General features: G+C 42.3%; 1 protein-coding gene across 3 annotated transcripts in view; it reads right to left on the bottom strand.

Annotated features, from left to right (window-relative positions):
• Positions 1-5,041: 5,041 nt before the first annotated feature.
• Positions 5,042-23,215, bottom strand: part of Rdga (retinal degeneration A) — a 42,729-nt gene continuing 24,555 nt past the window's right edge. The window contains exons 3-12 of one of the 3 annotated variants that reach the window (XR_013081025.1): positions 15,620-16,269; positions 14,175-14,569; positions 13,379-13,761; positions 12,449-12,764; positions 12,202-12,385; positions 11,260-11,607; positions 10,902-11,174; positions 9,626-9,789; positions 8,666-8,850; positions 5,042-7,498 (exon numbers count right to left, since the gene is read on the bottom strand). Coding sequence is in view for 2 of the 3 variants with exons in the window: in XM_076781433.1 (XP_076637548.1) it covers positions 8,801-8,850; positions 9,626-9,789; positions 10,902-11,174; positions 11,260-11,607; positions 12,202-12,385; positions 12,449-12,764; positions 13,379-13,761; positions 14,175-14,569; positions 15,620-16,269 (2,763 nt within the window). In the remaining variant the exon portion in view is untranslated. Of the gene's footprint in view, positions 8,851-9,625; positions 9,790-10,901; positions 11,175-11,259; positions 11,634-12,201; positions 12,386-12,448; positions 12,765-13,378; positions 13,762-14,174; positions 14,570-15,619; positions 16,270-23,215 lie in introns of those variants that run through there. The other 2 variants (XM_076781433.1, XM_076781555.1) reach the window with 2 other exon arrangements.

Genomic DNA, 23,215 nt, shown 5'->3' with positions numbered 1-23,215 from the left:
AGATATTTAAAATGAATAAAAGAAACAATATTTTTGTAAATCTAAGACTTTTTAATATATCTTCTTTCAAGTTACATGCTCTTCGAAGTTGTGGAAAGTGTTAAAAATCCTCGCGCGACAGCCATTGCTTCGGTGCACGAAGCCAAATGATATTTCCATGAAGAACGTGTCCCTAAAACGGGGAATAAATTTCGTGGCCCGTTCTAGCGACGTAACGACCAACGGTGGAACGTTTTCGCGTTCATGGTTCACCGGTTACGGAGCGAAACACCTCCACGAACCATTTCCGTGCTCGGCGGTCGAAGTGCCAACAGATTACGGGCGCCCCGACGCTTCAACAAAATAATTAAACGCGAAAACTAGGCGAAACTGCGGTGCCACTGTCGTCGACGAGGCGTTCCTGAACGCGGGACCGGAAACAATGCTGGTCGCGCGAAGTACCAGGCGCCACAAAGAATGCCCCCGAATTACATTCGCGAAGAGAAAGTCAGATTTTGCCAGTTACGCGACGCGAAATAATAGTTTTAAAAAATTCTGATCGTCCAGGGACATTCTCTCCGGGGTCTCGAGTACACAGTACTACCTCCCTTCTTGCAATGAAATAGGGTTTCTCGGATTTCGTGTGGAGAGGTTTCCTCGTTAACAGGGGAACCGTACACCCTGGCCACGAAAACGAGCAAAATTAGTAGTTTAATCGCGCAGAGGCAACCACGAGACTCAATGTGACTTGTTTATTTAGGTACTAGACACGGTCGTTGCAACTTTAGCTTGGACCATTATCTAAATTTAACGTTCCTTCAGCGTGACAAAGTCTCGTAGCGCGTGTCTGGTTTAAGAATTATTTTATGATAAATAACAAAATGCTAATTTAAGGAATATAATGTGTTCCTGCACGAATCGAGCGAATCAGTAATGGCGCGTATCGATGCAAGAAGGGAGGCAGTGCTCGGTGATCGATCGTCAGCGTGGATTTCGCCGTCGAAAACGTAGAGGAAGTAAATAATCGCGCGGACAGACGAGAAATGGCGGCGACGCGGACTCGGCCCGAAACGCCGTGATTGTCGCCGATTTATTGCTCTAGAACTTAAGATGAAACACACAGACCGAGACCGCGTCCCTGAGAAAGGCAATACTGTGTTTCTTTCCCTCCCTTGGGAAACTCTGCACAATTCTTGTGATCACTCTCTCTCTTTCAGTGGTTTACTCTCTCACACTCTCTTTGTCGTCATCTCATCATCATTCACGACTTATCTACTAGAACTAACGCCGCCTTTGCCTCGAGTCCTTTTTTCAGCGGTCTCGAGCGAAACTTTGCCCGTTCGGTCCTCCCGTTTTATGCGTGGATCACGATTCCATTCGAACGATAACGAGTTTCGAAAGAGTACTTCCCGAACGTGGTTTGTTCTCTGACTCTTGGCCACGATTCGCTCTCGATCCATCAAACCAAATTTGATCGGTTTACGATACGGTCGTTCGTCGCATGAAACACATATAACGCATTTAACGAGAAATTTGGTTTGTGTACTCGTTTTTATGATCTATCGCCTCCTCGCGTCGCGATCTGATACGATTCCACACTGTCGATCAGGTGGACAGAGTTTCACGCGAGGATCGGGTTACATTAGAAAAAGGATAACAAATACAATATCGCTCGGATAATTGTACTCGTACCGTTCGGTTGTTCGGGTAATGACACTGTACACTCTGTATTAAAAAAAGCGTGACTCGCAATACTTCCCACCGTTACTTTTTAGAATTTCTGAAATTAATACCATTGATCGACCCAGGTAGCGACGATCTTTGATAACATTTTTATAAGTTTCGTTATCGGTGTCTCCCATTCTTGGCGCCCATAAAAGAAAAGTCGCGGTTTCAAGCGCTACGGTTAAACTCTCTCGTCGTGTCGGAGATTTAATACGAGAAAACTTAAAATAACGAGTCTCGATTAAAACCGTAAAGCTAAGAACGAGAACAGATTTTAAACGAGATCGCAACTCACTTTAGTTACGAACTATTCCTGGGCGATAGACGATAATAGCATCCAGACGGTTCTAAAACTGAAGCGGGCAAAGCTCCCACGAGCTTAACGATCCGATTCATTAAACTTTAACTGGCAAGGCCAATCTCTACGCGTCAAAACCGCTTGTCCACTTTTCGACATGTCGGCTCCGACGTCTGCGGGATATTCGTTAACACCCTAACAGCGAGTGCACGTTTTAAGGGTAATTTTTGTCAGGTGATCCATCGGTAATCGAACTCGTTCGTTCGATCCTCTTCGAATCTACCGATGGATTTCGGATTTTGGAAATTGCACGCCAGCCAACTAGTTAAAATTACGAGCTTAATCTCGTCGGAAGATATCCATCCGCGGCTGAATCGATCTTCCTGGTTAAACGTTCGTTTCGGTCCGTACGAGTTTCCGGATCGCGGCCACGCGAACTTAGCTCTCTAATTAGCATCACGTACAATCCTCGTTATCGTCGGATTCGAACTTCTCCGCCAAGACTCTCGAACGATTCGACCGACTGATCGGCGCAAGCTTCGACCCGCGACTCGACACTCGACCCTAAACTCCGCCCTAATTATCCCCTAAGATTAACGCTAAACCGAGCAATAGGCACACGGTTCCTAACCGACGACGAATAGAACAGTGTTTGAACGAAAAGAAATATTAAACGGCTCGTGGCGGCCGATCTTACAGCTTCGTTCGCCATCTTCGCAATCCGGTTCTCCCTTGATTCGCGACACAGCTTCGAACCGCAAAAGGCATTGATTTTCTTCTTTTTCTTTTTTTATTAAGTACTCGAAAAATTCAATAAATATCATCGTATTCGTATCTGGCGTATAGGTATATACATTAGTATCCGTGCATTACGCTGTATCAATGTACAGGTGAGGACTTTTGTCGCGATACAGTGTCCCAAAATGGTTATGCGAGTTATTCGTAGCAAAAGTAACGAGTGCTCTTTTCACCTTTTTGTTTTCGAGTAAATTTTTCAAAATTCGAGATAAATTACTGCTCGATAATTGCGAATCTAAAGAAATTGGCTTTTAATATTCGTTATTAGTCGTTTAAGGAACACCGTAGCGCAGCAACGTTCCAATACGACGGGTCGTTCGTTTATTAATCGATCGACCTAAAGAAACAGAAAAATAGAAGAAAAAGGGAGAACAGGCTTCGCGTCCGTGATTGAATTCCGACGAAAGGTTAAAAGCTACGATTAACTCTAGAAAGTTCAAAGGGAATGTCAAGTTGGTCGCGTCCTGTTCCTTTCGAAAACGAGTGGTCCAAGAGGGGGAAGAACAGACAAAATTAGATCGATTCTTTGTACAATGAAATTTACAAGATATCGGTGTATTCGAATTCGTATCTACGTTCAGTTTAGTTGCTTAAGACGATAAGTATAGCTTTTTAGTAAAAATACACTTATACACGTACATATGAACGAACTGACCAACGACGCTATCAGAATAAATTTCGTGGAAATTTGTAAGAAATTCGAAACGTTTCCAGAGTTAATCCATCGTAATTTGTTTCGTATTAGATTTACGTACCAATGAGAGGAGTATACAATTATTCGTAATTTTAATACAGGTACAGGAGGTCTCTTGAAATCGCACACAACTCGCAGAAAATATTGGGTAGTTCGTAAAATCGTATCTTTAAATGCGTGATTACCGAGACAATTAGTGTTGAGACTCGAATATTCATCTGATTTATCCAAATAATTATTTTTCAGTCAATTGCAACAATATAAAAGTTGGATTCGATTGACAATTACGAATTAAAATTACCAACCATCGAACAAAATTCGCTTCAACACTAATCATCGAGTATCCGACAGTTCTAACCCGACAACCCGATTATCGAAAATTTGTTTAATCGATGAACGATTGCGCCGTCAGATTCTTTCATGATCTGTCGAACGACGCTTGATCAATAACGTTTCGTAAAACACGAGTGTCGAATCGAAATGTGTAAAAGCACCGCGATAATCGGCGCCTAAACTTCTATTCCGGGATGTTTCGATCGCGCTCGTTAACGTTACGAGTTCCTGCGTACCACAGGACGATTAACAGTAGTCGAAAGTGCACTCTTCGCCCAATAAACGCGACTTCGACGATAATTCGCGATACGGTAAGCCGCGAGTCAAGGATTCGCGCGAGACGAGAACTGTAGGACTATCGTAAAACCCAGCTGTTCCTGTCGATGGTCAATGTGTAATAAGAACCACAAACACGACGATTTATCGTACGATGAGTCGGTTGTAAAAGCCACTGTGTACAACTATCATCGATACGATTGTTCGAACGACGCTTGTAAAATGCGTGGAGTCGTACAATCCGTCAAAAATAAAAAATTTCAAATAACTGAAACGTTGGTATATCAGCAGAGTCTTTGCGAAAGACTATGCAAATAATAAAATACTGCAGTATTGGAATCCGATCATTTTTACAGTCGAAAGAAAATTTAATATCCTCGAATCCGATAGGCATTGCACAGCGTGGGAGCAAAATAAAACTCGTCGGAAACCTCAGAACCGTGACTTCTGTGCTACTCTGATATTTGTCTTTACGAATGCATCTAACGTTGCAATATTACATTTCATCGATGGAATATCAAGCAATCGAATACAGAACGACATTTCGAAATCCCAATATAAAATTTGAAAAGCAAATATTTCTTCGCAAATGATAGGTCAACTATTTCAGTTTCTATTTCAAATGCTCGATAATTATCGTTCGAACAGTCGTATCGACAAATGGTGCGAATTATTGCACGGAAAATCGTTTCGTCTGCGAGCCCTATGACGGAAACGTTTGATCTCTGCACCGAGTTCCGCAAAGGTGGCTCGAATCGCGACGAACGATACCGGAAATCCGGGAATTCGAGGATCCCGAAATTTTCCGGGACCGTTCGAAACGCGGGGAAATGTTGGACAAGGATTTGATCGCGTCGTAACCAAGGATAAAAACGGAAAGCAACGACAACGCGTCGACAACGCAAGGATAATGATCGCTGTAAATCAAACAGAACGTGTTCAACTAATGTTCAAAGTCTTTAATGCTCCGGCTTCTCTTACTGGTCTCTAAAATCGTTGCGACGTTTATTACACGAAGGACTTTGCTCGCGACGGGCGTTTCGTTAAATAGGGACATTAAATACAACGGTGGTTCGTTCAATGAACGTCGCAATTCCCCAGATGAGTTACAAAGGCGTTACGATTAATACTCTCTACATATAAAAAATAATCAGAACAACGTATCTTACACTCGAAGGCATCTCTAAATCGTTTTTTTTTTCGCCATCGTTATCGAATACCTGTACCCTACGGATGTACTTATTTATATACGTACACGTACGATTACTCGTCGCTAAACCTCTCTATCGGCCTAACGATCCTTAAAAGTACTCAGTAATTACAGAGGATAAGAGACACACGAGGATGGGACGCGCGCGACTGTGCGGCAACTCTTCGCGCGCTCGATTCGATCCTTTCGTCTTAACGATCGATTACGTTTCGAATTTGAAGATCAGAAAATCGGTCTCTTAACACTAAACCTACCGGCACTTCATGTATACCCACCATGACCGGTCAAATGACCAGTCTTTCTTTTCCTCTTTTACGAGGCAACGTACTTCCAATTTTTGCATTATATTGATAGAAAGTTGTGCTTTGAAGTTTATTCGTAAGGTATCCTTCTCTTTTATGTCGTATATGTTTTCTTAAAGCATTGAATTCTAAGAACCTGCACAAAAATATTCAATACTTTTACTCTAAACATGCATTAGTACTTTAATAGTATTAGTAAATTAGTAATTTTCAACAATTTATGGTCAATAGGAAGTGCTGAAACTACTTTAGGTATGCAGCGTCAAAGTAAATTTCAAAATAAACATAGAAGATAGCAAAAATTATAGTAGTTGGTATGCTCATTGGATAGAGGATGAAATGCCCTTTAAAATGAGCGTTTGTGAGAGTCGATAGCTTTATTAGTTCCAGAGATATAGCGATTTTAGTTTCGCGTCGATGCGGTGGCTAGTTCCGGAAATATAAGGGTCCGAAGATTGTTTACTTTTTCGCTGCGGCCTTGTCAAGGTCGTTGACCGCGCGCGCACATTGAAAAAGTAGGTCAGTCGGCCAGACGGTCACGAGTCACGTGCGAGAAAGAGAGGTCCAGCGCGACGCGTCAGACGAAGACAGCGATAGTCGAATTAAGAAAAATTACCCCTTTATATAAATTGCGATATCTCGAAAACGAAAAGTCGGATCACCAAAAACAAAAAACCATTTTAAAGGGGAAGCTTTACCGCTTCCAACGATGGCTCAATAATGGATAAAACACTAGCAGTTTCGGAACTACACGCGTCTAAAGTTTTAGTATTTTTAATACGCGTTTTTAGACTGTTTTAAGACCGTGAAAACTGAAGAAGTGTTCAGACTATTCGATTGAATTGATATTTGAAACCACAGATCTTCTCGATATTTCGAGATTTATAAAAATTACACGTTTGATCGTCACTGTAAAAGAATTTCCTCATCTGGTACGTTTAAAAATCGTTATTTAAAATATATATACACCGTTGAAAATCGAATCGAGCGATCGATCGGACATTCGCGCGCGCCCAGGGACAACTTACCTCGCAGACGCCTACAGGTATATCGTCGTGACTCCGTACTTATTTTTTTTTTTTTTGTCAGAATAATTCTCTTGCCCGCAGGACGAATACTCAGAAGGATACTATGCATACATTATACAATATATAATTCGACGGTAAAATTAGAGTAGTCTAAGTGTAATTAACAGTATCATAATGGCGACGATAGACCGTCCTTTAAGAGCTAATTGGTGTTCGTACGTTGATCCCCTTTTTCATTTTGGTACCGAGTGAGATAATTTTCTCTTTCTCTTTTATCACGTTTCGCTCTCCCTCTCACACTCTCTCGCCCCTTTCATTCGAACGCGCTGCATTCGTGTTTTTTTATTTTTTCAATATTTTTTTTTTTCATTCTCTCGTCCTCGTCGATCTCAATCGATTAACGCCTAAATGAGTTTAACGTGCCTACGCGATGAACATGAGACTGCTTGGTACCTTGGATCCCGTCGTCCTTAGAGTGATGTGTACATCGATGGATCGACGCTAAGCGAAACGATCTACGGCGCTTTGGCAACCCGAAACTTCCGCGTTTCTTTCAAGAGCGACCTGCTATTTACGGCGTTGGAAAACGTGTCGATTAAATTTAAAGCGATCGAGAAAGATGCGTAAGAGATCGATCGGCCACGCGTCGATCCGAACGTATTTTCGAGTCGAACGATGAATAATATCCTTTCCGGAAGGCTGGTTGCTTTTTGCGTATCGTTTCTTCTTCTTCACGTGTATTTATTCGTGTGTGAGTGTTTTTTGTTTGTTTTTGTATGCGTGTCCAAGCAGCGTCAAGAAGTTCGACGAGCGTTCACGGACAAGAAAAACAGTATCGTGAAGAAACTTCTGCATCTTAGAGACAATAAATATATCCATTATTAACCGTACGTAGAAAATATATGTATATGTATAATATATGTATATGTAACGCGACACTTATAGAAAAAGATATGTATCCGATGCAACGAGATATCCTAGAACAAGCGAGGAGAATTCAACGGGAGAATAGAAATACATACACGTTGGACGCCCAGCAGAGTCGGATAGAATTTTTTTTCTCTCTCTCGATATATATACTATGCATATTCAACGCGGTAATCGCGTACGATAAATCTGTGGCACTCGGAGCCCGCTCGAATCGTTACGTCGAATAAAAATTTTAACAATATCGTCTACAAGAACGATGCCAACGATCGAGTTTTCGTAATAATAATTGGAATAGAAGCGAAGATTCTGTCCAACTCTCTGAAATACTACTTAGGTTCGATTTTCTTTCCGCGCTGAAAATATTATACGTTATCACTAGACGCGGAGGAAAATGTAAAAATCGCGGACTAAAGGTAAACCGGTAAAGCCACTCTGTCGGTAGACAAGCTAAAAATGGAACGTAGAAAAATATAAAATAAAAATTATACAAACGAAGATGCGAATAATAGTATTCACGATTAAAATCCGATCAAACTTTCCCTTTTAATCCTAGTTTCTCACTGATTCGGTCTGGATCGCTTTCGGGTTCTCGACTCGCTGTCGCGAGCAAGATCGCAAATGAGCAAAAATCTCTTACCGATATTATTTGTTCTCTCCCCATCTTCGTGTTGTCGAATGTCATTTTTCCTTTTTCTTTTCACTCTCTCTCTCTCTCTCTCTCTCTCTGTCTTTCATTTACGAACGAAACGCGAGCGTCGTTCCGTCGACGACGAGAAACGAGCGTATAATTTGTTTACGTATATGCTCGTTGCGCGGGTGTATATGGGCATGCGATTTAAAAATATACGTGCACGTGTATGTATAGACTCGTAATCGAAAAATCGCTACCTTTTGTATATAACACGTACGTGTAGCGCAGAATTACCTACGTATGTATAATGTACCGTTAACACGCTCGTGGAAAGTGGATCTCGAGGTTTCGATGAGAAAAAAAAAAGACACTTTTTTTTTTCTTTTTTGGAGAGCACCTGGTAAAATACGCATTACCTAAATTATCGAAGAAGAATATCGATTTATCACGTTGCGACTTACGCGAGAGATCGTCGACAAAATACGCGCGGCTTACGCGACGATCGGGTAGATCGTCGTGAACTAGGGTTCGTCCGGATTCCAACGACGGCAGATTCACCTAGGGTTGGCTCAGGCCCTGCCAATTACGATCGGAGGTCAAAGGGCATTCTCCATTTCTTCCGTTGTCAGCTGGAACTGCTCTTGACCTAGATCACCGAACAACGTCGATTTAACGATCCACCGAAAGGGCAACAGCGCCGAAAGCGACGCTAATTTAACTTTTCCGAATCTCGTTCGATCCAACGAAACTCTCGATCAGGTTGATTTGAACAGTATCGAAAATTATGGACGCGAGTATTCTTACTGAGCGGTACGATTATTATTTGCCTTCTTTCAAATCGGTAAAACAATATTTTTAGACACCACCGTTGCTGTGTGTATTTATCGTAAAAATGATCTTGAAATCTTTACGTGAGCAGTGGCTTCTTATTCGTTTCCATTCCTCAATTCGCGCGCATTGTCGTGATATTTCTATTATACTCCCCCTCCTTCGAAATCTTCCGAATAAAAAGCGAAGTAATTAAAAAACGGCAAATAATGATGGCACAACGCAATAAAAAGAAAGCTTTATTTGGAAATTCTCTTTGGCCTGCTATACGAGGCATGCCAGGCAACTAGAATCACTTCGATAATTCTATAAATAAAATAATAAAATAAAAAAGAAAATGTATTAATCGTTTCACGAGCAAAAAAATTGTGTCCACCTTGAATAGTAGCAACGATTACAAAGTTAATGCAATTAATTTAATTAATTGGTAATTAAAATCGAAAATAATGTATGAAGGAAGTCGACGAAGTGGTTCCAGTCGAGTAGCTAAAGCCTGCATCCTGGCGACCTTATGTGCAAAGGTCGTTCTATTTATCCGGGTAGAATTTTTTCCTTAATAACGTCCGTTTAGAGAAAAAGACCAAAACACTCACTATATAAATATGCTGCGAGGTCGCGGTCCTCCGCTTGCAGTGCAAGATCACGAGGCGTGTGGCCGTGTCGATCCGCGATGGTTAAAGTAGCACCGCCTGCTACCAACATGCAGCAAATGGAACGACGCTTATATTGAGCCGCTTTATGCAAAGCGGTCTGACCTCTGCAAGTAGAAAAAAATCTCTCCTTTTATTTGATTTTTGTTTACACGCCAAGAATAGGCGTGCCCTTTGGGCCGACATTACGCCCCGTCATAAACAAACTTAGCGAACAGCGATTTCTCGAAAAAGCGAAAACAAGTCGAAATAAATTTTTACTCCGCCAAGGGACTGGTCTTCGAGGAAATCCCGTAAACACGCTGTCGCTCGTAATAATCTTCGTATTATTCCAACTCCGAGGAAAGGAGTCCAATAATCTTCCCGGGGTTATTTTAAAGGCTTCTACTTTCCGCGTTCCTACGCTGAATTTCCTCGGAGATTCTTTTACGCCGGGGACCGAGCAAGAAAACGAAGATGATTTTACCGTTAAACAATGTTTCATATTCAAACGGCCCCCAGGAGTTTAAAAAAAAACGCACCTCATAACGCCTCGAATTTGTATTTTTAATATTTTCATATTCGTGACGTATTTTAATTAATTTTTCGGACAAGTTTCGCTTTTGTTCCTGGAGCTAATATCGATAATCGCCCACGAATTTACTCTGGGGAACCACGTCGGAACTGTTTCCAAGCCGTGGGAGTACATTTACATGCTTCGTTACGGGCCATTTCGTTTCGATTCGCGAACGCGCTAAATCAGACTTTGTTATTTAAAATCTCTCTACTTTAAAATGTCCTCGTTTACCGTATCGACGTCGTTAAGTTTATGAACTAGTTTTTTACGCGGTGCCGCTTTCGTTTGGAATTTCGGTGGGTTTCGTTATTAACGGAGCCGTCGCTATTTTCAAACAGAAAATTGATAGGATTAACGATACCCGATAGTTCTGCTTGCGGAGACGTCTCATCCTCCGTAAACAATGTCGAGGCGACATCCTCCGTTCAGACGATGTCGCTTCCCAATATTGATGTCGCCTTGTACAGGATATTTAAAAAATAGAGTTCAATCGATTCAAACTTCTAGACAAACGCTAGTATCGCTTTTGACAATTTGAAAAATTTCCAAAGCAATTTATTCCTCGACTTCGACTTATTTTTCGAAGCAGCGAAACGTCGAATTAAATCTCAGAATAGACGAGGTCGCCTCGGCGTAAGAATCGACGACAAAATTAAAACTTACTTATCGTTGTCAATCATGTTGAGAATGGTCGATGGTGCGCAAGCAATGAGATATCTGACGATATCCCTGTGACCATGCCTGGAGGCCAAATGAAGAGCAGTTTGTCCAGTGGCGTCGATAGACAAGAGGGAGTAACCCTTGGAGTGGAGATCCTTAAGAGCCTGAAAATCGCCGATTTTCGCCGCCTTCAGGATGCCGTCGCTGGTTTTCTCGAGTAATCCCGTGCTAAAAGAGTGGACCTCAGAACTCAGACCGAAAAGCCTATCGCGTGGACTGCAACAAACGAACGTTGAGCTGTTTCTCGCGTTCTGGCTTCGAGTCGAAGCCATTTCAGGTGCAGCCGTTGCAAATGACCCACCTAATGAAGGTAAGTGGTGCCTGATGTTGCGATTGACCGACAGCCGTCGCAGAGATCGATTTCGAGGAACTACTTTGCTTTATAGGGTCTCCAGCTACTCTGTTCGCGTTAACCGACGCTTTCTCCCCGTTTCTTGCATTCTTTGGTTCGCTACTCGTTGCACTTTTGCTTATCGATTCCTGAGACTTCGTGGAGTCTCGATCGTTTGGCGCTGTGCTCTCCGGTACCGGATTCGGTCGCGCCTTCGGTTCTTCCTTAGCTGGTTCTTCTTCAGCTGGTGTTTCTTCAGCCGGTTCGCCTCTAACCGGCTCTTCTGTCATGGCTGCATTTGTCTTTGGTCGTTCTTCGCTATATTACACGTTCTTTCTATTAATCTAATGATACGATTCCATTACCATTACATTATCATGGACACACAGACGAATGTGTGAGGGGGACAAGACGCTGGAGCCAAGGTATCATTATTACACATAGTTATGTATAAAATGCGACTACGCGTTCAAATTTCACAGCTATGCTCGTCGTTGTAACACACAGAAATACGGAAGTTAAGTCACTACCACATGGAGAAACAAGATATCGCTATACGACGAACACGAAACGTGTATTTCGTTACGCAAGGTTTCCTCGTGTCTTAAAACCTTTTCTTTTTTAAATATACGGACATGTTAAACTGAAACTTTCCGTAATAGTTTACTTAAATGGTAAAAGAGTTGCTCATGATGTACCCCAGTACAGTACCAAAAAAAAAAAATTATTATTGTACGAGTTATCTGTATTGGTTTCTAATAACTTTTGCGCCAAAAGAGAGTATTTCTTTTTATTCGAGACACGAAGAACCCTCTCGAAAGGAGCAGAATTTACAGAGGACGGTACAGCCACGATGAAGCTACGTGTAAATGAATGATGAACGAATCTATGGAGAGGATTATCTTGGAGTACCTCGGCGACGGCTGAGCCGTTTTCGGTTCCTGGTTCGGGGAAAGCTTCGTTTCTTCGGGTTCGCCCAATGATTGATTGACCGCGGCCTCCTCGAGGACGTAAACCACGTCTACAGCCACGTCGGTGACGTAGTGCAGCTGCTCTTGGGCCCGATCGATCCTGAAGAATCGCTCCGCGGTGCACGCTGTAAAAGAAGATCGGAATCGTGGCGCGATAGAATTTTAATTTACCGTACATCGACACTCACAGTCCAGGAAGCAACACGCGTCCATGTTGTGATCCTTGGCCAGGATCTTCCTTAGCGATTCGAGATCCGTGGTGGCGTCGAGATCGAGGGGATCCGATATCCACGTCGTCGCCGACTTTTTCAACATGTCCTTATCGTGATGATACCTCTCGTAGTCGGACATCTTTATCTTCATCACCGGCAATTTCAATCTCTCCAACTGAACGACGTCCTGCTGCGGCTTGCCGGCGTTTCTCCGTTTCGCCAACATCGTTGCTTTATTCAGCAGTTTCATCTCGATGATGGATGGCAGCAGGCGACAGGCTTCTCCGTCAACCTGCGTTAGAAATTACATTTTTTCTTTAATACGGCCCCGGGCGATCGATAACGCCGTTATTCTCCGTTCGCCGGAATTAAAAAAGTAAACTTCCAAAGCGCCGTACCGATACCCGTGGCCATTAAATTATCATTAAACAAGCGGAGGTCGAGGCAACCTTAAAAATGGGATTATGAAGGATCGCCCGTCTCGCTGCATTTCCCGTTCTACTTTCTCTATGCTGAGCCACCTTAATTACTCCCGCTTTTAGAGAAATCCTAATTACAGTTTCCAAGGGACACTGTATTGTATAAACTCTCCAAACTTTGATTTAAATTCTAACCGAGCACTTCGACGCGATGCACCCTTTGTAAATCTGTATTTTAATCGCGTTTTAAATAATTTAAAGATGTTGAAATCTTTACTCGACGATTTTATTTGTATAAAAACATAGAGATTTTCTACTAGAAAAGTCTGTGTGAGCCTAGCGAATCTAGGACGAGACGCGATAATTCGTATTGTTCGAAAAACCAACCTTCTTTGGGTTGAAACCATCGAAGCAAATAAGTGCAAATTAATTCTTTGGCTAATGAAATTAACTCGAAGAAGCGTTTTTATCGTTTGAATGAACAAACCTGCATTGGAATGGTCCTCGTGGTAACCAGCTTAGCCGCGCTACATTGTGCTATGCAAGTACCGTGCCCGCCCGCTTGAAGAAGCGGAAGTTGGTAAGTCGTCAAACCGACCACTTCGATCATACCATCGTCCGTCGATGGTTCCTTGGTTCCGCTGGCCGCGCCCCAAGGATGCGTTCCGCCACCGTAAGAGGCAATATTCAGGAAGACTATGGCATGAACGCGATGCTCCTTCAATTTCGGTGTCATGTCCTGGCCGTCGCAATCCAGCGTCACAAATTCCGAGAGGTCCTTCCATTTTCGTCGCACGAGATCCTTGCCGCCCATCTGTCCGTAATACATCTTGTTCCGCAGTCGAGAGTTGAACCTCTCCGGATGCGCCTCTGCAATACAACGCGATTCTCCGTTTTCGTACACGTGTGTCTTCAAAGGGAACAAAACCATTCCACGAGATATCTATTCTCGATAGATTTTTAAAAACATTTTCACCGATTTTCCACTGTGAAACAAGAAAAATTAATTCTCGAGTTCAGATGTTGAGGGAAATAAATTCGGATAGGATTTACGAATTTTAGCAAACTTACAAAAATAAGTATCGAATCTACTGTTCGAGATACTGTTCTTTAATTTCGCGACAGAGGGGGAATCGATTTTATGGAAAATTTCGCGCGCTCTCGGGCGAGATTAATTGCTCTTCGAACGACGGGTACAGCCAGCAATTAATATTTACGTTACGTTAATTAACTATATACGTATTGAGAGACTTCGGAATGAAACGTCTGCGATTGACACTAACCTCGGGCCTCGTGAAATTCGAGGGCGATGTAAGCATCCACGCCGAGGGAGAAGTAATTATTAACGACGTTCAGAGGTAGATTCTCTTTGCCCTTGCCGTTGTCGTCGTCGCCCTGAGCGTCAGGATTTCTCTCGACGACCAGCTGCCACCTGTCCAGCAGCGTAGTGTCGCTCTCGCCGATATTCGACAAGATTTTCCCGATTGGCTCGTCCGTATAACCGCCGCCCCATCCCAAGGCTCGGGCCAAATCGTTCCCAGTGCCAAGTGGAAGCACTCCGACCGCTGGCGGCGGCGATGCACCGATTTGATCCAGTATCGACAGCACCCAACCGACGGTACCGTCGCCCCCGCAAGCGAGAACGCGAAGATTAGGAACTGTCTTGAACAACTCCAGCCTGGAAAAATCGAAATTTCCAACCTCATACAACGATATCCTCCCAAAATATCTGAGCGGTGCCTAGAATTATTTTTTTAATTCGGTGCTTCAAAGAGAACTTATTCGTCACGTTATGTAATTTCATCGAATAATAATTTCACGACTCGCTGTACACCGGAAAGTTTAAAATTCTCTTTTAACGTGGCTCTCGTGTATCGTCAGTTCGATATTGCAAACGTAAATGCTTCAGCGATTCGGAAATTACGTTATAATCTGAAAATGTTTATGGAAATGGAGTTTCGTTATTTTAAAAAGTGGAATATTCGAGGAAGAATCGAACGGTTTCTGAAAAGAGCAAAGGACCAGCGAAACGAAGGATCGTAGCGCCTTTATCAGTAACTAGTTTGCGATACTATTCACTGACTCTTGTTTACGTCCCCATGAATGCAAACGAACGAAATGCTCGAACTTTCGAATAAGCTTCTCGAGAAAGTTTCATTAATACCATAGCGACAACTGTTCACCTTTATTCGCCTACTTCCCGCCAGCGAACCAGCCAGTGGAACTTTAATTAAACCTCTTGTTCATTTATCATATTTTCCAATATCCCGACCCCCCGTTCGCCTAATCCATTCAGTCAATTCATTTTCAACTCAATTTCCATTCAAATAACCCGCTTCTCTATTAAAACTTAAGCCTCTAAATTTAAAACTGTCGCTCAAAATCCTCTGGCTCGATGTTCATTCCTATGCTTCTATACATATAAAACACTGTCTTTAAAAAAGCAAAACGATTTTACATCTTGCACGAATCTTCTATAATTTCGTCGCTGAATATTTTTAAGACCAGCTTAATTTCAGAGGCGTTTTTTGAGACAATTTAAATAAAATCTTGGCGAATCTCTATAAGAATGTACACAGAATCGAGTTTCAACAAACTTATTGTGCGTTCCCGGATCAGGGGTATCGTGCGATAGAGGGATATATTCGAGGTAATTCGATCAGTTCGGAGCACAACGCTGGTAATGCTGCCCTTCCCGGTCCATCTTGCGCGTTATCCACAAACTCACCCCATTTTAGGTCCACCCTGAGTGAGATCGAAGACCTGCCTCGGGTTCAAGAGCCACTGGAACTTCTGTAACAACTTGGCTCCTTGATTACCACCGGATTTGGGATTAATGAACACCAACACCGGCTTCACGGTGGCGGTCGGTATCGGTTTCACCACCCACAGCCTCCCCTGATCTTTTTCCTGCTCCTTGTCCTTGTCCTTCGACTTCTTCCTGCTCTCGCCGGACTTCTTTTTCCGCGGCGATTTCCTCAGGCTGCTCTTGAAGCTACCCTTTCTGGGCAGCTTCACGATCCAAGAGGGTGGCACGATTATGGACGCGTGGACGCCCAGCTCGCAGTTCTCCCCGATCTTCTGCACGTTGAAGCACGCCTCTTTGTTGTGGTAGGCGGCCTTGCACCAGCTGCAGCTCACCGCGACGATCTCCTTCGACGTGAAGCTCAGCTTCGATTGAAAGGATTTGCCGCAATTCCCGCATTTTCCCTTCTGCGATCGACGATGGACCCAGTGGTGGAGCGTGTTCGTCTGTTCGCGATACTGTCGGACGCCCACGTCCCGAAAACTCGATTTGCAGGCGAAATTTAAACTGACCGCGCACACTGCGTGGGCCACCACTCTACACGCGGCGCATTTCATTCGAGGTCCGTGTTTCTGAAATCAAAAATTAACCTTTCATCGATAAAACGTCCCTCCTCTTCGATGTTCGACTCTATAATTAACAAAGCAATTTAACCATAGCGTATGTATTTGCCCTCCCAATTATATTTTCCTCGGTAACAGTGTTCCACGATTTCCTCGTTCTTTGCAACCGTAGATTGTTAATTATATTGAACCGTACCCAAGAAGTACAGTTCTTGCTGCGACGATCGATCTTCGATCGTACTCTTTTTTCATCCGTGTCGCGGATGAATAAAATATGGACTTAAAGTCTAAATTCAGCGCGCAGAAATAATAGAACCGCAAAGTGCAAATGGATCGCGCGCTCCGAGACCCAAATAAGAGACTTAAAACGACGTTCCTCGTGGCTTATGCAGAGTTTTGTGGTTGCATAGTCGACGAGGCTTGGAATCGAGACGAGTTCTTCTACTTGGTTGAAAACAATTTTCTTACGATCTATCTTTGCTAATTCTAGTTGTCTCTTTTCAAATTCGTTTTCGCTTCGTTTATAGTATAGACCGTCTCGATACTGTTACGCGCAATTAAGAGTACACAGTCTGGCTGCCTTGAACAATTTTTCTCGCCGTTATTGGTTATAGAGCACTTAACGTGCTCTCTAAATTCCATGTCGTTTATACGCAAGTTTACAGTTCTATACAATTACACGATTATTCAATTACAAGGTACCGAAATCGTGAACACTTTGCGCATAACCGCGCCGTGCAATTTTGTTGTGTGCCTACCGATGCTGAAGCAGCGGCGAGCGTTGAATTATGTATTACATACTAAGATAAATATAGCACCAGAAACGGCGCTGCGAACGTACACGATACAAACAATGTCTAAATTTATTCAATCGCGAGGGCACTTGTATCGTTCCTCGCGTTTGTACTCGCGAGTGCAATTATTTATTTACCGAGCACCTGTACGAGCAACGTAAATGCAAATAAGAAACGAAATATGCAATTATGGAAAGCTTCTGTATGACGTCGTTTCGATATTACTGTTTCAACGATTGATCAAATCGAATTAACCGTCTCGGTTGCTAAAAAATTGTCTGGTAGAAAAGGCTACTGTTTACATTTTAAGTTCCACATTCGTCTCGGTAATAAGAAGTAAATAATTCATCAAAGATCTTAAATTTCACGAGAAAATATCCGGGCTACGGTTTATTTACCAAACAAGGGAAGAAAAAATTCATAAATACATTCATAATCCTATTAAGTTTACCGGCTGTTCCGAAAATAAAACCCACAGTTTGCGCGAAATCGGATTAAATTGTGTTAAAAAAAAAGCGTTGTGGTCTCGTCGACGACTTTAATTATATAATCGATCGAAATTATCGAAACGCGATTTAGCAATCTTCTTAGAAATTATTTTGTTAACGTAAATTGCGTAAAAATAAGTGGACAAAACGAATAACATATTTTCGTTCGAGACGCGGTTCTCGAGATAACTGAAATTGAAAATTTGTCGTAAAGGAGTGCGATTTAATACTACTTGCCTGGCGCGTCTGTCCATTAATCACTATTTCTACTTGCGCTGAAGTCCGAGTCGTACTCTTTCCACGCGTACGCGATGAATCTATAAGATCTATTTTCTCGAAAGCGAGGATTTGGATGAAATAAGTTTTAAAAACCTGCCAAAAATGTTGACACGTACACGTTTATTGAAATAACCAGGGACTTTTTTCCACGAGAGGTTTATTCCACGGGAAACGTTACAGAAATTACACACTTGGTTTAAGCATGTGCTAGAAAAATAACAGGAAAAACGGGACAGAGGGTTTCGTGGAATACTCGAAAATCGACGATACACGTGTAAACCGCGCCGGTCGGTTCGGCGCGCGGTTACAAACGATTTAAAAGCTTCATCGGTTCCCATTGTCTATGATGAAAGCGATAAACGGTCAGGGAGGTCAAACAAACTATTCCCGCAGCAATAGCTGCATAAGTGGAAAGGGTGTGCTCTAAAATTGTGACGATTTCAGTGAGAAACGCGGTCGAGTAGAGGAGCGAGCGGTTTCTAGAGGGTCAAGGCTGGTCGACAGACCCTCGTCGAACCTCTTCTCCGTCGTTTCTGTTCCTCTCAAAGAAAGCTTTTCCCTTCCGATATTGCTCAGTCGTCGTAGTTAATATATGCCTACGAAACGTGCATCGATCGTGTCGTTCAAACGATTTACCGAAAGAAAAAGAAGAGGATTCTCGACGTACGATAGAAAAGAAATCACATTTTCGTTGAATCGAATAGCAAATACGAATGGGACCTTTAATTTATTTGATCGAATCTAGTAATTTTGGAAGGCAGTTCCTTCGCTGTTAGCGAACGCATTATTTAATCGACGTTTCGATCCGCTTTCTTTGGACACTTTGGATCTTAATATTGTAGCACACAGGGCAGAAGGGTGGTGCAATCGAGCAAGGATAATTCAATGTATAAAAATAAGTGGGGGGAAAAAAATAACATTTTGTTTCGCTTGTGGCCGTGTTCTAGAGAAAATCAAGTAGAAATATCGATGAATGGTCAGACGAATTCAATTATCTCAAAAACGGAGTGCCAAGCAAAATGACTTTACACGTACAATTATATATATGTATATATATAATATATGTAGGGTGATATAATTATTAAATTACAAATTTTTCAGCGAAGAATTTACAGACTTCTCACACACAATTTTCCAGTATAGATCAAAAAGATACGATCCTCAAGAAATTATGCAATTGTAAAATAACACGAAGACGGAAATAACATACGACTTAGGGATTCACCGATACGAGATTTCTATCCGTTAAATCCGAAATCCGTTAAATCGAGGGTTTACTGTGTATCTATTCGAACACGACCTTTCTCTACATCACCCAAATTCTACGCCATCTAAATCCTGCGTCAGCCTAGCACCTGCGTCACTAGATCCTGATGGATGCTCCGAAACACTATGCAATAAACCTTGCTCTGTCCTATAACACCCGCGCCTATTCCAAGATCCTGGAATCCCCAGTCTCGCAACAAGAACATTGGAACTGTACTACGTCTCTGAAGGATCGTGCAGGAGTTTGCAGGTTCGTAGAATATCAATATATAAACGCGTTGACTACGAATTCTACGTCGTTGACGTTATTGAAAACATTATAAATACCAAGGTTCGTTTATTTCGAACGTTTCGAAGACAGGTTGCTAGTTCGAAGCAGCAATAAATATTGATTAAGAACGATTTCTTAATTTCTCGAATAATTACTATTCGTCTCGTCCTTCTGACATCACTTTCCTTCAGATAGAATTGCGATAAAAAAAAAACTGCGCACCGTAGAGTTAACCACTTAAGCGCCGCGCCTGAGTCAACTCGAGCACACGTTCGCCAGATAATCAAGCGGAACTAAGATAACGAACAAGGAACACGATAAGAGGAACATAAAGTTTAGATCAGAAATTTTCAGAAGAGGGAATGTCAAGTGAGGATTATAAACTGAATCTTCAATTATTTGTGTTCGATAACTCCTCGTTATCTTTAATGGGAGATTATCAGATCGATCTTACGTTAATTTCTTGCGTAATGAATTGTATGAATTATTGAAAGAACTTCCATCAGACATTGTGCGTCGCGTGTGATTTATTCATGACGGTGCAGCGTCCCGTTTCAACCGAGTATCCCAGACAGTTCTCGAACAAACGGTTATCTAACAGAACGAATGGCTCCGCGGGGCCCTTTGTCTAACCTGTCCACGTTATTCGAAATAAAACCGATGAAATCGATAGAAACGTTCTATGGATCGTTAATTTCTTACTAGCACGTAATCGAAAATCTTTCGCATAAAGGGACGGGTCCCGAATATAAACCACGGGACGCGAACGCTTTTCGGCTAATTTTAATCGCGAGTCCGTCCGTCCGGTGGACAGGACAAAAAAAAACGCCCAGAGAGGGGGAGCCCTTTGTTCCAGAAGTAACGCGAACAGAATTGGACATTCCGGGGAATTAAAAAGCTCCGTGCGCGCGGCGCGTTTCGTCAAACGCTCTGTTCTGCGTTGAAAAAAAATAAAAAAAAAAAAAGAGAAACGAGAAGGTAGGACCTGTCGCGGAACAATGCACGAGTCAATTCAACCCGTTAATCGTTAAATCAATACTTTTAATTGCGTGTACGCGCCGGGTCGCGTCGAATCGTGCGAACCTTTCAAATTTAATCGCGCGTCGTCTAGCGTCGATCCACCCCCGCCCAGCGAATCATAGCGTGCCAAAACTCCGTGCCCCTTCGGGGGGCAAAACGGGGATTACTTTGCAAATTTACTCGCCTCGAATTTACTCGTCTGGAGAGTAAAGTGCGTGACGATCAATCATACAAAGAGGGGGTGGTCTCGCCATTTCGACGACGAAACAGACGGCATTTTTACGAATATTTTACGACGCTGCACGCTCGATCGAAACGAACACTTCGCGATGAATAAAACATACGATAATGTTTAAAATTTCATGCTCCCACCGTGAACGGAGGCAAACAAAATGGCGTGCTGCCACGGTCGGACTTAGCGTTCGAAAATAAAACGAAACAACAGCGATTTTGACGGCGAGACGAGACAGACGGCATTTTTACGAATATTTTACGACGCTGCATCGCTCGAAACGAGTATTCCACGGTGAATAAAGCATTGGGGTGATGTTTAAAATTTTATGCTTCCACCGTGGACGAGGACAAACAAAATAAAGTGGTTAAAAATAAAGGAAAATAACGAGCTGACTAACGGCGAATTTAATTAATGTAGGATCATGTAACGTGTTGTATTATGCCGTCTATTAACCAAAATCAATTCACAGTGCGTACGAATATATCGTATACAATGGTAATTAATATCATACATTATTATAATATTATTGTATTCTATTAGACTTCGAATTCGCCACATTAATCAACTTAATTTATGTACATATTTTCTCCCGTTCCATAGTTTTAGTCTCTAACATACTGTTCCATCTTGATCGCATTGTTAGTGTTACGGTATACCGGTACCAGTAAAAAGTTATGCAATCTATAGAGAACACGGAGGCGAAAGTCGTCGAGTTTCGTGTTGGACCTCGCTGAAATAATACGCGGAAAAATATGCGGGAAGAAGAGATGTAAATTTCAGAAGTTCTCGAGTACCAAAACTTTCTCGTTTAATAGAAAGGCGTTCTTTCTAGTTGTTGAACTTTTCTGGTGAACTTGAAAGATCTGAAAAGTACACTCGAACGAGGTGTACTTGTACAGTGGCCTGGCGTACGTGGAAGCTAGGGAGAGAAAGGGTCGCAATGAGCGGAAAACTTAAATGGAAAATTCAGCGGATGAACGACTGCCGATTCATCAAAGTCTGGGGCCACTGGTAGAATCAATCTTCGTTACGGTACACGCTGTTGGGATTCCTCTCGACGCGGATAAAACAGTTCGCTGCTGACGGCACAGTCAAGGTATACGAGTAGTCCTTACACTTTATGAACTTTCGTGGCCCAAATTTACTGTCATACCGACCTAAAAATTGAGAAGTGATTTTAGCGTCCTTTTCTCATGGATGTCGGTCAGTTGAGAAACTCACCGAATCAGTGTGATAGGCAAACAGATAATTCTACCCCAATTCATACGTGCACGTTCCAATTCCGTTTCTAGAAAACACGTGCTAGATTATCTCACATGTATCAACATTTTGTTAGGTTTTTGATCTCTTCATCAGTCAGAGTTCGTACGTGCAGTTGCACATTTCAATTTCGTTTCTAGAAAACATGTACTGACATTTTGTTAGGTTTTTCATCTCTTGATTGGGCTGTTCTTTTAAGAACTCTTCCTTTGTAGCTCATTTCTAACTTTTCGATAGCTTCTCTCTTAGATAGGTATTCGAATTCCTCGCCAAAGGAAGGGTGGTTGGGGCGGGTCTCCTTACGCAGCAACCTTCACGCGGTGAGACCTGGGTCATATTATTTACTATGTAATTAATATAATTATTAATTACATAACAAATAATATAAGCTAATGGCTGCGTTCTTTCCGTTAAAAAATACTAAAATTTCTGTAATTTCATTTTCTGTCTCATGTCCTCTTGTGTTTATTTCTAAATCTGTTGATAATGTTGCGAGTGACACGAAAATGGTAAGAAAAATGGGTCGAAAAAATACATTGGGTGAAAAGTCTACTCGTATATCTCGTCTGCGCTGACGGTCCGTGAGATTTATTTATCGCGTCGAAATTGCTCTTCGCTACCGATTTCGACCGCTCCGCGCTGCGAAAATTGCAGTTAAACGGGGGCCATTCCTTGCTGCCCGTGGATCGTGCAATCGGAAGTTCTATAAATCGTAGGTAGATCCTCGAGCTACCTGGTGCTCGCCCCGATGCTCGTTCGCCGCATTTTTCTCGTCGTTTCGAACCCCATCGACGATAGCATTTGATCCCAATAAAGGCTCTTTCCAATTTTTCACCCAGAAACAATTATTCTGCGTGCATTTCCTCGCTGTCTGATCTCTTAAAATTCTTTTTAGCAAGAGGTAAGAGGCCTCAGGACATTACAACTTGTCTTTTGTATTTAAAACGTGTAAAATGTGTTTATTCGAAGCTTCGTCAACGAGAAAACCGAATCCGAATATTCGTCGATCGCCTGTATAATTGGATCGAACGTAGCAAACAAATATGTAACATGCAAAGCAGAATTAATATCGTAAAAAATTCATTGCAGGTACAGTCGTGGCGAAAATGAAATTACGTGCGATGTATGGAGAAACGCGAGACCGCAAAAGTCTCGAAATCCTGGCGTTGCGCGTCGTAAAACGTAATTAAATTTAGAAGCGGCGAAACATACTTTTTTCCGGACGATCCGTAAATAAAAGTAAATAAAAAATTATTTACACCGTCGAAAAAAGAAGGCACAAAATAAAGGAAAACAATATCTACTATTTCTATTTGTTCCGTTTCCAGAATCCGAATTCGAT

This window comes from Colletes latitarsis, chromosome 1 (assembly GCF_051014445.1).
Source record: "Colletes latitarsis isolate SP2378_abdomen chromosome 1, iyColLati1, whole genome shotgun sequence".
Taxonomy (NCBI): Eukaryota; Metazoa; Arthropoda; class Insecta; order Hymenoptera; family Colletidae; genus Colletes; species Colletes latitarsis.
Note: the sequence above shows the minus strand (reverse complement) of the source record. Positions and strands in the feature narration are given on the sequence as shown.